The following is a 16,182-nucleotide window of genomic DNA, read 5'->3' as shown; positions in this document are numbered from 1 at the left end:
ACGTATTTCATTTTGGTACCAACGTGTTCGCAATAAAATTCTCTAGAAGAACATCAGTAAAAAAAGTCACGAAACGTATAGGGATACCAGCACCAAATAAATAACTACGAAGATGACTCGCCGTGAGCGCCCAACAGCAACAAAATGTTTTTACTCTTGGGATTGTTATCACCTCCACACTTGTCCTACAGCGTTAATTTTGGTATCAATGGACTCGCAATGAAATTTCCAACACGGTGATATGAATATAAGCGTAGAATAATGATTGCGGCCCTCCCGCAAGAGTGTGGGAAGTGGTGAAATTGTTACCCGGTATCGGTGACGGGACGACGCACGGCGCTTTGAAAGTTTATACTTATTTCACTCTCATGACATTAATGTTCTATGTGCGTCATTCATTTTTGTGTCAATGTGTACGCAATAGAATGTTCTATGAGCCCATAGGTAAAAAAGATCAACAAAGCGTAAGATAGAATAGCGCCAAATATAAAACAACGCTGGAACATATCAGTGAGCGTCAAACACACACAAAATGTTTTTACTTTTGTTATGTTTGTCAAGTTTATACTTGTTGCACACAGTTATTTTTGGTTGTACATTGATCGGAATAAAATTCCCTAAACAGACATATGCATATAATACATGATATGGGGGAAGCATTACCAGTATAAACGGCTAAAGTCACCCACCTGCAACCCGTTTGGGACATAATACCATTTGATCGAAGTGGTCCACACCTTTCATGAACTTATTGTACCATGCAGCCTAGTGGTGAGAAAGAGAGCCTCATGGCGCGCAGTTTGAAACAAACCCAAAGTAAATCGGATAAAAATTGAATTTTATACAAATATTTTAAAAGAGGACATAACTTTATGTCCACTATGCGCGAGCGGTTAGGGAAACAGGACTCCTCGGTGAGTCCGGTTAGCGCGAAAGTGTTAATTAATAATAGCTTGAATTTATTATGATCATGAATATATAGGATTATGAATACTGTATAGCATTATTGAATATCGAATCATGTCCAAACAAATTCCGTGACTGGTGTGATCCACTTGCACGGAGCAATTTCGGTGAGATAGCTTCAGGAGGGCCACTGGACATCTACCGGAAAGAGGCATTTCTTTACATTCATTGCTGTTTTGTTTTTTCTCCTTTCAGAGACATTAAGTGAGGCGGTGAAGCTGCTGAAAGGAGAGTACTGCATTAAGGCTATTGACACACACAAAATGGATCAAGCACTAATATTCTGCCGCACTAAGTTGGATTGTGACAATTTAGAGCGCTATTTTAATCAAATTGGTAGGTGGCTTGAATTTGTAAATCTTTAAATAGATTAAACCCCTACACTGTGTGCCTGTTACTTATACTAGTAACAACTCCATGGTGTGAAAAAAAAGTTCTTTAATGTTAAAATAATCACTGAAAAATAATAATTAACATTTAGTTTACTTTGGCTGTGGTCGAAAGAAGAAATATCTCGGGCACAATTTGGAGACATTGGTGGATGAGATTACCAGGCATAAAGGTTCCCTGGGTGACATGAGTTGCCAAAAATACATTTACATTATTTTAGTGTTACTGATTTTATTCACTGGTATTTTGCAGCTATATTTTGCAACAGTGTTTAACTTAAGAAATTTCTATAATAAAACATGCAGAATATAAATACACATTTGTATCACTAATATACACACACAGTATTATATTCTATGAACAATAAATTGTGCTGGTTTTTGCTATTATCGCATTGCATACACATTCTATGTACAGTATATCTACATACACTAATATGATCCACTAATCAGTTCTGGTAGGTTATCTTAGAGATGATTTCGGGGCTTTTTAGTGTCCACACGGCCCGGTCCTCGACCAGGCCTCCACCCCCAGGAAGCAGCCCGTGATAGCTGACTAACACCCAGGTACCTATTTTACTGCTAGGTAACAGGGGCATAGGGTGAAAGAAACACTGCCCATTGTTTCTCGCCGGCGCCCGGGATTGAACCCGGGACCACGGGATCACAAGTCCAGCGTGCTGTCCGCTCGGCCAATCGGCTCCCTTTCCGGGCGTGGTAATCTAGTAACCAGTGATCCAAATTCAGCTTAGTCCTGCATATTTTACATGAAGTTGTAACAGCACGCATTGAACATAATACATTTTATTCATATTTTGAATGCTTTTACCATAGTTTTTCAAGGGCAATGATGCATTGGGCTGTTAGTATTATTTTATTATTTATATACAGAGCACCACTTGGTTTCCGAACCCCTTGGGGACGAGACCCGTCGGTTAACATGTAAGTTCGTATACGAGAAATAGAGGGGAAAAAATAAACTAGAAATGTAAAAAGAAATTTTTCCGAAAAATTTATGAAAAAAAACTCTAGGGAAAAAAATCGTCAGGTTCATGGCGTAAATGCGACCGTGTTTTGTTTGTACTCATCAATAAGTGAAGTCCTGATCCGCTTTATAAAAGTCCTTAATTGTTCCTAACTGATTATTAAGACGTCTGGCAAACATCCTCTGGATGTTTCCTGCCAGCCTGCAGGCACATCCTGCCTAAAATATACGATGATGTACTGTACATTTAAGAAACAAATCTGAGTCACAGGTCTGTGGAGTGTGGTTAGGCTTACGGAGTCAGCTGGTCCCTCCCCCACCACCGACACACCTCCCCCTCTCCCCCGACACACCTCCCCCACCCCAAACCCATACACACACACACACACTCTCAAAGGTCACGTGGTTCACGGTTCACTTCAACACCCATACTGTATATCGCTTCCTGCCGGCCTGCTTCCTTCCCAGCCTGCCTCCTTCCCAGCCTGCCTCCTTCCCAGCCTGCCTCCTTCCCAGCCTGCCTCCTTCCCAGCCTGCCTCCTTCCCAGCCTGCCTCCTTCCCAGCCTGCCTCCTTCCCAGCCTGCCTCCTTCCCAGCCTGCCTCCTTCCCAGCCTGCCTCCTTCCCAGCCTGCCTCCTTCCCAGCCTGCCTCCTTCCCAGCCTGCCTCCTTCCCAGCCTGCCTCCTTCCCAGCCTGCCTGCCTGCTTCCTTCCCAGCCTTCCTCCTTCCCAGCCTGCCTCCTTCCCAGCCTGCCAGTCTGCTTCCTTCCCAGCCTGCCTCCTTCCCAGCCTGCCAGCCTGCTTCCTTCCCAGCCTGCCTCCTTCCCAGCCTGCCTCCTTCCCAGCCTGCCAGCCTGCCTCCTTCCCAGCCTGCCAGCCTGCCTCCTTCCCAGCCTGGCAGCCTGCTTCCTTTCCAGCCAGCCTGCCTCCCTCCCTGCCATCATGCTAACGGGTAGTGTGTGTTAGGCTTATCTTCGGGAATGAGCCGGTCTCACCCCCACCACCAACAAACCACCCGCCCCCCTACATCCCATCTCTCAAGGTCACGCGGTTCAACCGCGTGACTACCACTCACTCCCTGCCTGCAAGCTAGCCTGCCTGCCTGCCTGCCTGTGCCTGCCAGCCTGCCTTTCCCTCCCTAATTCTCACTACTTCCATCCCTTCCTGCCTACCTCCTAGCATCTCTCCCTACCTCCCCCTCCCTCTTAGCATCTCTCCCTACCTCCCCCTCCCTCTTAGCATCTCTCCCTACCTCCCCCTCCCTCCTAGCATCTCTCTCCCCCCCCTCTCTCACTGATTCTCCCCCCCCCTCATTCATACTGCCTCCCACCTAAGCTCCATCGTCCATCCACCCACCAGTCAGCCATCACTGATGCAATGCGTGCATTTGGAGCCAACATGGTGCACAGATGTTTCTTGATTGTGCAGATATGTAAAACAAAAGCACAGAATGAACATTCCAGCCTTATGGCAATTCAAAATAATAGGAATAATAGGCCGTGAATCTGTGAAGTCACAGTGGGCAAACTGGACCATTGCCCACCCACCACCACAAGCCGGCGTGACGCTTGGCGGACCCCTTCCTACCCGAACTTTGTTCGGGTAGCATGACTCCCCAACCCCAATCGGGAAACTGGAAGTTTCGGATAACTAAAGTTCGGAAACCAAGTGGTGCTCTGTACTGCAAACTACTACTGAATTATTGCTCAGAATGAATGTACGCAGAATGTACTATTGTGCATCTAGTATTGGGACCCCTGTGCAAGAGAGATGGAACTTTCACAGATGACATCAATGACATGAGTGAAATTAACCTCTGGACTTTGAAGTAGCCATAGACAGTTCGTGCACTCTGTGCCAGGCCATGATTTCTGGAATTCCATATTCATCAAGAATGGTAACACATTATGACCTCTTGTGGTATTCAAAAGAACACCATAAGAGGTCATAATGATAAACACTTCCAAAGGATACCTAATCAACCAGGTTGTGATTTGTATGTCAGGCTGCAAGCAGCTGCATCTAACAGTCTGGTTGATCACACCACCAACCAAGAGTCCTGTTCGGAGACCAAGCCCGCAAGGACTTTAATCCTGGGAACCAACACACGGTAGCCGTAAGGCAAGATACATGGGTATCTTGCACATACCCATGTATAATAAATACAAATACACATGTATTTGTTACTAATATGCACACTATTATATTCTTTGAACACTAATATGTATTATTTGTACAGTTATTATAATGTATATACACATTATGTGTGTATACCTACATTTTAATGCAATATTATGAACCACTAAGCAGTTCCAGTGGATGATATTCTTTTAATGTAGATTCAACCACAGCATAGTCCCACATGCTCATTTGCTGCTGGCACATGACGAAGCAAAGTGCCACCTGATGCACTACAGCACTAGCCAAAACAGTGCTCTTATGAGAAACCTGGTCAATAAATCCTGAATATGAATAATTTTTCACATGTTCTTTTTCTAAAGGAGCATGAGGTCCCATTACTGATGCATAGGTGCACTAACCTGTGGCTGTCTCTCTTACTGTAAATGTCATAGCCAGCATTGGATTCACTGATATCTGAACCTTGTACAAAGTCTTTAACACTGTCAGGATCATCTATATAACACGATCATTGTTAAATTAAGTTATTTCGATGTTATTAAGTGATGCTGTAGGCACAAGCTTCATGGTGGTGTTGTGAACTACCACTGTATGCACCATTCATGGTCTCTTTCACTACTGAGCTCCTCACAGCCAGGAGTGCCCATGATTTTTCCCCAAGATGGCATCTGGTTACTTGTGGTGTGAGGAAGCAGATGCAAGCCCCTCTACCTGCTGGAGTTTAAAATCTCAGGCTATACATAAAATTGGTCCTTGTTGATGTATACTGCTGATGAAATGACCTTGGTTGATTAGTGAGGTTAAATATTCCTCATAATACATAGTCTCATGAAATATAGTATAATTAAAATTGAGCCTATGGAGCCCATAGAGTGGTATGAGATTAGTGCTTCATTTAATTAAAATACTGTAGTTGATTTATAGGAACATTTGTCATCCTTTATCATTGTGCTAAACTAAACCCTGACTGCCCCAAAACTTTTAACAGGAGGAGGGGCCAATAACAGAGGCAATCCATATTCGTGTGTGTGTCTCCATGGTGACCGCAAGCCTAATGAACGCAAAGCGAATCTCCAAAAATTTAAGGATGGTGGAGTGAAGTTCCTTATATGCACTGATGTAGCTGCTCGAGGAATTGGTAAGTTCTTTTCGTTGCATGCATTGGTTTTCTCTTGGGGAAATTCCCTATATTTTAAAAGATGCCTGAGGATATGAGGATATTGTTAAAACATCCAAATGTTTGCTGCAGATGTTGGAGGACTGCCATTTATAGTCAATGTGACACTGCCAGATGAGAAGAGCAACTATGTTCATCGTATTGGGCGTGTGGGTAGAGGTCTAGCTATCTCCCTTGTTGCTGCTGTGCCAGAGAAGGTTAGAGTTTTAAACCAATATTTGCATTCTTTATTAACTGGTAATAGCCCCTGACTTGACATTATTTTACATTGGCTTTCGCTGTCCTTATTTTCACTATTGTAAAGATGAATTCCTTAAACCTAAGTAACCTGTGTAAAGTCTCACATGTAGACTTTTGTTGTAGCTTGGTTAATATTTAAAGAGGAAAGAATGATAATGTAATTTATGGTATGTTGCAGCTTTTTGCAACATTGAATACTTTTCCATTGGATACTCTCCTATGTGCACACTCCAAAAAACTCCTTCATATGTGACAGTTGTATGAAAGGAACAGGAAAATCTGAAGTCTCCTTACAATAGTGTCAGTCTAGAAATTACCTAAGTTTAATTGCAGGATGAGAGCTATGCTCATGGTGTCCAGTCATCCTAGTACTTTGAAGCTCTGAAACTACTGATGGTTTTGGCATCCACCACCACCTAACATGTTCCAACCATCTACCACAGTTTGCAAAAGAAAACTTCTAATATTTTTTCCATCACCTTTGTTTTCTTAGCTTAAGTCTGTGAGCTCGTGTTCTTGAAGTTGTATGGCAGGTTTCAAGAATTCCTCTGTCAATTTTATTGATTCCTGTTACAATTTTGTAGGTAGTGACCATATCATCTCTTTTCTGTCTTCTAGCTTTGGTATATTTAACCTATACCCTGATGTAAATCAATGGGCCACAGAAAATATGGTATTTAATGAAGATAAGTTCCAACTTTTTCGCTATGGAAAATAAAAAATATCAAAACGGAAACCATGTACAAAATGCAGTCAAATCATACCATAGAACATAAAAGGAATATAAAGAATTGGGGAGTAATCATGTCAGAAGATCTTACTTATAAAGAACACAATAAAGTAGCAGTCACAATTGCAAGAAAAATGACAGAACCTTTCAAACAAGAGATGCTGTACCAATGATGATACTTTTCTAGGTGCTAGTGCTTTCTAGAGTGGAATACTGTTGCACAATAACAGCCCCGTTTAAAGCTGGAAAATTGCTGACCTGGAGAGCATGCAGAGATCCTTCACTGCCAGAATTCTCTCGATAAACCATCTAAATTACAGAGACTGACTAAAAATGCCTAAATCTGTATTCTCTAGGGCACAGGCAGAAAAGATACATACTAATTTATACATGGAAAATATTAGAGCTGATTCCAGATCTGCACACAGAAATATCACACGAAACCAGAAGGCATGGCTGGATGTGCAGAATACCCCCATTGAAAAGCAGATGTGCAATAAGTATTCTGAGAGAGAACTCTATCAACATCAGAGGCCCGAGACTGTTCAACACTCTTCCACTACACATAAGGGGTTTAATGGGCCTACCCCTCGCAGTGTTCAAGAAAGAACTAGATAAACACCCCCAAAGGATCCCTGATCAACCAGGCTTTGATTCGTATGTCAGGCTGCGAGCAGCCGTATCCAACAGCTGGGACACGGACTGGTTGACCAGTCCAGCAACCAGGAGGCCTGGTTGGGGACCGGGCCATGGGGAACCTTGAACCCCAGTAGCCAATTAATTGGTAGCCTCTCCTAGTAGTTCTTGGTTCTCAGTTCTGGAAGCCATTTAGCTGCATGTCTTTACATTTTTTCCAGTTAATTGCTGTACTTTTCAAGATGAGCTCAATGCTACTGCATAATTCAATTTGGTCTCCCGAAGGTCGTGAACAAGTTCTTTAATATTTGTCATGCATGTATTTATAAGTGAATCTGAAATTGGAAATTGCAGAACATGTTCCTCACACAATGTTCTTTGTGATCCTGTTGTCTTATAACCAATCCCTAATCAGACTTCGGAAGAACATCCTTGAAATAACACGTTCCTTGACATTCCTGATAAGTCTTTCACGAGGTTCAGTATTAAAGGCCAAGGGATAAATTTAAAAATAGAGTATCAATTTTGTATATTCTTCTCTTGTTTCAGGTGTGGTACCATGGAGAGTGGTGTTCAACTCGTGGGCGTAACTGTTTTAACACGCGGTTGACAACGGAAGGTGGTTGTTGCGTTTGGTACAACGAACCACAGGTTAGTCCTCAAGAGATTTTTTTGTCGTATTTATCTTTCACATTTGATATATATAGAACATCATTGCCTACTTAAAGATTTGAAAGGCTCTAGTCTAAAACTGATACAGTATTAAAAAAAATATTAGAGCCTAAAAGTGATAAATTCTGATTAGGAAGTCAAGTACTTGTATGTCTCTGGCGCTTCCCCTTAGTGATGCAAGTGCACCAGGTGATTAACAGCTTTTGTAATTTGAATGTGTTTTTTCCTCCTATTTTGAATCTCTTCTTTTTTTTCTTCTTTTTTCCTCACTTTAACTCCCAGTGTATGTGTCCCCCTATTCCTAAAATATGTATTAACAGTAAATAACTTCTTCGTGGCACAAATTCTTCAATCTACATACTTCTGCAGCACCAATAATGCCAATTACATTATCTCAGAGGCCTCTTTACTGTATTTCAAATCACTCCTTACAGATATTCTGTAGCTTCTGGGTGTCATACTGATCTTATTCTTCAAGCTATCTGAATAAACTTTGGCTTCTCTCTCTGCAGTGTAAACGGCACCCTTTACCCTTTCAAACATAAATTTAATTACATGTGCCTAGGACGCAAAATTACTGTAGGTGTGAATCGGTAATAAAATGCCATATCTTAGATTTTGGAACCATTTATTGCTTTGAAATTGAAATAAGTTTATTGAGGTAAAATACACACAAAGGGATGAGGTAGCTCAAGCTATTCTCACCCCGCTCAGTACATCGTGTTAATACATACATACACACATCACAAGCAATAAACGTATTACCGAACATTCTGAGAGATAAACATATACATTTCCTCCTCTACACAAGTAATTTATTGCTTTAGAAAAGCCAGAATAAAGAATTAATGATTGGAAGGAATTGGCAAGATTAGGCAGTGTTTGTTCATATGAGTATAGTAGGGTAGTGACAGATGTATACAATGGAAAAATACCAGTATAATATTACCTTTCAAGAGCCTCGGTCCATCACTACATTGAGAATCACATTTTACACTGAAGTGCATTCAAAATATTTTGTTTATAATGTGAATTAAATGTTAGGCTGTGACTGATACCCTTGTTATTTCACTAGTGATCTTTTTCTTATCTGGACCACTAGTACCTAGCTGATATTGAAGAGCACTTGGGAGTGACCATCCAGCAGGTCGATCAAGAAATGAAAGTTCCAGTTGATGAATTTGATGGCAAAGTGATTTATGGTGAAAAGAGAGCCAATGTTGGTAAGTTTTCTTAATAGTGTTTAAAATTTATGTGCAGTACACTATTTGTTCTTATTCTGTATGGGGAATGTTGTCACGACACACTATACTCCCAGTTGTTCCATGTTCTTTTCTGCATGCACTTTTGTAGCTCTTGCTGCTCGTTTTTCACACTGATGTGCTTACTGTCACAGTGCTCAACCATTCCTGTCATTGGTGTTTGTTATTACAAGCATGCTTTTAATTACTGTGGCTACAGAAGTGGCACAATTTTGTGCCAAAGTTTAAAGTGCTCAAGTTATTAATGCTTGAAAATGCCTTCTTGTGATAAGGTTCTACATGATGCTGCTCCCTAGGTGTTAGTTCTTTAGTAGAACAAGGGATGAAATTAGCAAATAAATGATTATGCATTTCTATCTTTATTGGAACTAGAAGGTTTATTCAAGGGTAAACATCACTAAAGCAGTACAGCTACATGCTATTTATTTGGAAGGAAAATATGTACCTATATTTAAGTATTATTGCTACACATACTAACTGTAAAACAGAACCAGGCCTTTTTTATAAATTTATTAAGAGCAAGCTGCATTTAAAAGATTAAATCCAGAGATTGAAAATAGGGAACAAATACAGAGGGAATGAAAAAAAAGTATGAAACATTAAATGAACAGTTCCAATATGTGTGTTCTCGCCTAGTTGTGCTTGTGGGGGGGGTTGAGCTCTGGCTCTTTGGTCCCGCCTGTCAGTCAACTGGTGTACAGATTCCTGAGCCTACTGGGCTCTATCATATCTACATTTGAACCTGTGTATGGAGTCTGCCTCCACCACATCACTGCCTAATGCATTACATCTGTTAACTACTGACGCATGGTGATCGCACCTCAGTTTACCAGTATCTCTTGCCTAGTAACTATTGCGCCTGAATTCTTTAAAAAGCATTACATTTGTTTTGGGATTTTTGGCTATTTAACATAAAATTTGTTATTATATATCTTGCCATGAGTCCCAAGAAAGCCAGTGGTAAGGTTCAAGCCAAGAAAACACATGTGAGAATGACCATAGAGGAAAACAAGAGAGCATTCATAAACGTCAAAATGGTGCACAGATTGTTGAACTAGCTAGGCAGTACAACAAATCTATGTCAACAATATGCACTGTACTTGCTAAGAAAAAGGACATTATGAGCGTTAAAGTGGCAAAAGGCATATCAACAATCCCGAAACAAAGAACACAAACACTTGAGGATGTTGAAAAGTTTTTATTAATTTGGATACACAACAAAGAGTTAGCAGGTGATAGCATTTCAGAAGCCATCATTTGTGAGAAACCAAGGCATTTGCATGAAGACCTTTTAAAGAAAACCCCTGGAACGAGGGGGAAAAAGATGAATCAAGTTTGAAAATGTGAAAAGTTTGTGTGACAATAGAGCCTCGTGGAAAACTTTTGCTGTGGTCATTACCTGGTGGAATGCACCCAGGATGGAGTATCAGGGCTATACATCTTTTAAATCATAAAAGTAATAAACATTTCCCATCAACCTTACAAACCATATTAACCTATTTTCATGTATTTCCCCCATGTGCATTTTAACAAAGTTACTAAATTGCCTTTATCATTCTGTAAAATTTCAATTACAGTATACTGTATATAATTTTGTTAGTATAAATGGACTGAATATTCTGAAATCACTATTAATTTTACAATTTCAGATTCAAAGGTGGTCTGGACACCCAATTTGGTCAGACAGGTGAAGAGAGCATTTAGGATAGTTCGAAGAGATGAAGATGGTCACAATTGTGTTTGAAGAGGCAAACACCCCCCTTTGCTCCTGACATTATGTTCAGCCTATTGACCCCTGCACACCTAACACAAGGTAGGTTGAAAACTCCTTCATGTCATTGGTTCATTAGCCAGAAACTTAGGGCCCATGCAGGAATATCCCTAAAAAAAAAAAGTGGCCCCAACAATGCATCCTCCAAGTCTGGAGGATGAGCAGGAGCATTGTCGAGAAGCAGGCCCTTTAGTGTCAAACTTTTCTCTTGCAGATATTTTTTGATGGCAGGGCAAACCACTCTACATCACAGTTTTTCTGCACGTTATATATTTTTTAAAACTCTTGGATTTTCGGAATGATACACGTGCAAGGGTTTAATTTTCAAATCGCCACCCAGCACAAGAGTTAGCCTATCCTGACACAAGTTAGCCCAAGTTAGCTTGTGTCCAGGCAGTGACGTCTCCTCTTGGGTAATGTATGTCCTCTTCGGCAATTTTTTCCAGAATAGCCATGTCTCCTCACAATTAAACACTTGTTGTGGAATATATCCATCAATACAGTATCTACAAAATCTTTAAAATCACGAACAAATCTTTCTGCCCCTACTTTGTCTGAGCTGGCACCCTCACCATGCCTCACAACACTATGAATACCACGTCTTTTTTCAAAATTTCTCAAACCATCCCCTACTCACCTTAAACTCTTTCGTATCTGCAAAACTCGTTCTAGGGGTTTTCTTTATAAGATCTTGCATGAAGATTTCATTGTTGACCAAACCACACACTGGAAATTGAATAGACGACAACATTTCGATCCGTCCTGGACCATTATAAAGTCGATTGTGATGAGATGAGGGAAGCAAGAGCATTAAGTAGGCAAGAGAGAGAGGTGAGGAGATGGCAAGTATGTATGTATGTACATGAATAAAACATGTACATACTTATACATAACGTGTGTAAATAGTGTAATAAACACAATAACAGTATTTTGGGAGGAGGAATGTTGGCGAGTAATGTGTTGGAGGAGGGAGGGAGGACTGGCAGGGTGTGGCAGCTCACTCATGTTTTTTGGGCTCACCATACCAACATAGTGGATCGTTATGGTGAATACATACGTAGATGTGTATATACAATGTGTGTATATAGTGTGATAACAGCAAAAACACTGTTTGATTGTAGAATATGTCGCATATATGAGGCCCATAATTTTGAGCTTAGCGATGTTCTATACTTTGAATTATATAAATTCCACAAATTACACACTTTTAAATAATATTACAGTAAAAAAAGGAAGAAATGAATTGAGAAACTTCAAAATAATTGCGCAACATTTTATTCGCAGCAACTGCCGTCGCACGGGGTGGCGGGGCCGACAGACCCCCATCGCTCCAACGCTCAGCGCCCATAATTTGCTCAACTTCCCAGCTCCATCGCAGCTAAAGTAAGTCGCATACAATATTTTTTGTTTAGTTTCCCCGTGATCAGACTCTGCATTTTAACAATATAAGAAGAGAAAAATTTTTTTTGGAAAGAATTTATTTCTTGTGCACCAGGGTGTTATTTGGAGACAGAGCAGTTCAGTGGTTAACTACTAAATTTTTTTTTCTCCCACACACGCACCCCCCTAGGAAGCAGCCTGTAACAGCTAACTCCCAGATACCTATTTACTGTTAGGTAACAGGGGTCATCACCTTTTGTACAAAGAATCTGCTAAAGCTTTTAGGGCTAATCTTTGACACTCGTTTGTCTTTGTCGCCCCATATTTTTTACGTCCGAGTTGAATGCTCTAAGGCCCTTAACTAACTTTAGGTCATGTCCCATACTTCTTGGGGAGCTAATCGACACTGCTCCTCTCTTTACATTCCTCTCTCGTTCTGTCTAAACTCGATTATGGCCCTGTTTACTCGTCTGCTTCTCCTTCTACCCTTAACCATCTGGACACACTGCATCATACTGGGTTACGGCTCAGCTCTGGTACCTTTCCTTCGACACCTACCCTAAGCCTGTATGTTGAAACTGGCGTCCTGTTTCTACAGGATCGCCATGATCGCTACTGTCTTCTCCACCTTGCACGGTCCTTACAGCACCCTCACTCTTGCTTATGTCATGCCTTGACCTTTACCCATCCTGTGGTTCCTGTTCCCCTTCACCACCTATCTCTTTCTGTACGGTTGTCTCTCTTACAAAATGCTCTTTCAGTTTGTGTTACCAATATTTCCCCTCGTGTCATTCCGTCTTTGCCCCTATGGAGGGGTCCCCGTTCCTAAATTCTGTAAGCCTTGACCCACATGACTAAAACTTTTACCACTCCTACAGTTCTAAATCACCTTTTCCTTGAATACTTTTCTTCACACTTCCACTCTATTTCCGTCTTCACCAATGGGTCTTAAGTCTGCAGACGGTGTAGGCTACTCTGTTGTTTTTCCTGACTGCACCTTTGTGTCTCCTGCCTCCGGAGACTAGCATCTTCATGGCAGAACTTTATGCTATTCTCTATGCTCTTCATCAACTCTTTTCTCGCTGTCAATCCTCCTCTGTGTTTGTAGTTGACACTTGCAGTGCCCTCATGGCTCTAGAATCCTTTAATCCAGTCCATCCTTTGGTAGTTGAAATTCAGCATTGGCTGTTTCTTATCTCCAGTAGATTTAAGACAGTGGAATTTCGCTGGATTCCCACCCATATTGGTGTGTTCTTAAATGAGCGTGCGGACACTGCCGCTAAGGAAGCTATCCGCACCTGTCCCATCTCCCGTAAAGGTATTCCTTATTATGACTTTTACCCAGTTATTCATTTCCCCATTCTTGCCCGTTGTCAGGGTTGTTGGTCTTCTGTTACTGGTAACAAACTGCGTGCTCTTAAGAGTAGTGTGTTCCCGTGGCCTTCCTCCTACCACCGTAATCGGTGGTGGGAAACGGCTCTGGCGAGGTTGTATATTGGTCATACACGTTTAACTCACAGGCACTTAATGGAGCGCTGCCCTGCTTCTTATTGTCCAAACCTTTGTCTCTACATGTCCTGACTTCCAGGACTTACGTGTCTTGCTTCCCGACCATCCCTCACTGTCAATTGTCCCTCGATAAAATTCTTGGTAAATTCAATCCCTTTGATATTGTTCGCCGTATGCGTTTTTGTTCTTGTATTGGCGACGTTAGTGATATTTAGCGCACTATGATTATCCCACACATTTGATGGTTTGATAATTACTGTACTGTACAGTACTTTGGTTTGGAATGTATCAAATAAAGTTGTTTCATGTATTCAAATGTGTGAGAAAATCCACTGGGGCTGTGAGATGAAGCGAACCTGTAACAAAGGCATTGCCAGTTGCATACTCTACCACCACTGATGGTAAAAGTCTTACAACTGGATGTTGACCAGACCACACACTAGAAATTGAAGGGACGACGACGTTTCGGTCCGTCCTGGACCATTCTCAAGTCGATTGTGATGAGGAGGTAGGGACAGGCAATAAATAGGCAAGAGAGAGCTGAGGAGGAAAGTCAGGTGTAGGGGATAGTAGTAATGAGAACTGCGAGGCAGCTCCTATTATAACCACCGAAGGAGATAGTAATAGGAAAAAGAAGAGGATAGCAAGGGAGCGTAGAAGACAATGAACAGAAAAAGGGTGAAGAGAGAAAGAAAAGGAAAGAGAAAGAAAGAAATGGAAGGGGGAAAGCTTATGTTAAGTCACGTTTGTTAGAAAGATTAGAGCATTTGAGTATATACTGTGAAAGGGAAGAGTCCACAGCAACAAAGCCAGGACTCAAGTTCATGTTGGGTACATTGTTTATAAGAGCCGATTCTACAAGACGGCGTCTGTGTAGAGTAGAGGCAGGAAAGATTATTTTGGAGGAAGACCAATCAATGGGATGATTAGAATCCCTCACATGGCAGAAGAGAGCATTGTTAGTGTCTGCAGACTTAACACTTCTCTTGTGTTCTTTAAGTCTGTCATTCAGTGTACGGCCAGTTTCGCCAAAGTATTGGAGAGGACAAGATGAACAGGAAATAGAGTAGACACCAGCAGCATTAGAAGCAGGAGGAGCAGTGTGAACTAGATTGCTACGAAGTGTGTTAGTTTGTCGAAAGGCGAGTTTAATGTCAAGAGGACGAAAGGTATTGGTAAAAGTTTTGAGTTCAGATATGAAGGGAAGGCATAGTACAGTGCTACTAGTGTTGGAAGCAGGTTTAGGATGAAAGAAATTTCGTTTAGCTTGAGAGTGGGCACAGTTCATGAAATGCAAAGGATAACCAAGGCGAGAGAATGATTTGTAGATAAAGGCAATTTCAGAATCAAGAAACTGAGGGTCGCTGATGCGTAGAGCGCGGAGGAAGAGAGAGACGAGGACACTTTTCTTAACAGAAGGAGGATGATAGGAAAAGAAGTGAATGTACATGCCACTATGCATGGGTTTACGGTAGACAGAGAAAGAGAACCCAGACACAGAGCTGTGAACATGAACATCAAGAAAAGGAAGGAGGGAATTAGATTCCCACTCAACTTTGAAATGGATAGAAGGAGCCAGATTGTTAAGAGAGGCGAGGAAAGGCTGGAAAAGATTAAGGTCATGAGGCCATAAAGCAAAAATGTCATCAACATATCGAAGCCAGAGAGAGGGACGAGAATTTCTAGTGTGTGGTCTGGTCAACATACTTCAGCCACGTTATTGTGACTCATCGCCTGCATACAACTGGATATCTTGTGTGACGGGTTATGGTATCACAGCTATACTGAACCAAGATGGTATGGCTCTCCCTCACATAAATGAAAGAAATGCTGCTATTGGCCTTGCAGTGTGTAAGTTGCAGGTGGAAACAAATGAAAATTATGAAATAAATAATTAAACAATTTACTGAAATAGTAATGAACAAAAATAACACATGACAATACTTGACTATCATGTAATGCAAAGGTGAACAAGTTAGTATGACCTTAAATGCAAAAAATAAACTATAAGCAATGAATAAAAGTATGAAGATATACTGGTGTTCTGAAGACAGCTACCATACCACCATGGCATCAGTCACATGACGTTGGCTGGAAGCGGACGACGGGTTAGAGACACGAAGGTGATCCTAGAGCACTAAGGGAGAGATTGCCTCTCCAGGGAGGCAGCGCTCTTTATATAGTCCGGCGGTGATGACTCATCCAGTGTCAACACGAGGTGGACATCTGGTCAACTAGCAAACTGCTCGTTGTGGCTGGCGGTGCCTTTGTGTTGAGCTGTACCACTGTCAGTTGAAGGCGGCTAACTGCTTGTTTGTGGGGACAAA

At 41.5% G+C, this 16,182-nt stretch overlaps 1 protein-coding gene across 1 annotated transcript in view; it reads left to right on the top strand.

The window, feature by feature from the left end:
- LOC123774939 (ATP-dependent RNA helicase Ddx1-like) overlaps nt 1–16,182 on the top strand; it is a 40,209-nt gene that overhangs the window by 6,588 nt on the left and 17,439 nt on the right. The window contains exons 6-12 of the mRNA XM_069319085.1: nt 1,162–1,302; nt 5,467–5,616; nt 5,728–5,852; nt 7,811–7,912; nt 9,036–9,156; nt 10,845–11,008; nt 12,251–12,349. Coding sequence (XP_069175186.1) covers nt 1,162–1,302; nt 5,467–5,616; nt 5,728–5,852; nt 7,811–7,912; nt 9,036–9,156; nt 10,845–10,939 — 734 coding nt within the window. The 3' untranslated portion in view covers nt 10,940–11,008; nt 12,251–12,349. The remainder of the gene's footprint in view (nt 1–1,161; nt 1,303–5,466; nt 5,617–5,727; nt 5,853–7,810; nt 7,913–9,035; nt 9,157–10,844; nt 11,009–12,250; nt 12,350–16,182) is intronic.

The sequence above is a fragment of the Procambarus clarkii genome, chromosome 92 (assembly GCF_040958095.1).
Source record: "Procambarus clarkii isolate CNS0578487 chromosome 92, FALCON_Pclarkii_2.0, whole genome shotgun sequence".
Classification (NCBI taxonomy): Eukaryota; Metazoa; Arthropoda; class Malacostraca; order Decapoda; family Cambaridae; genus Procambarus; species Procambarus clarkii.
The sequence above is the reverse complement of the archived record's forward strand: the minus strand, read 5'-3'. Positions and strand labels throughout refer to the sequence as shown.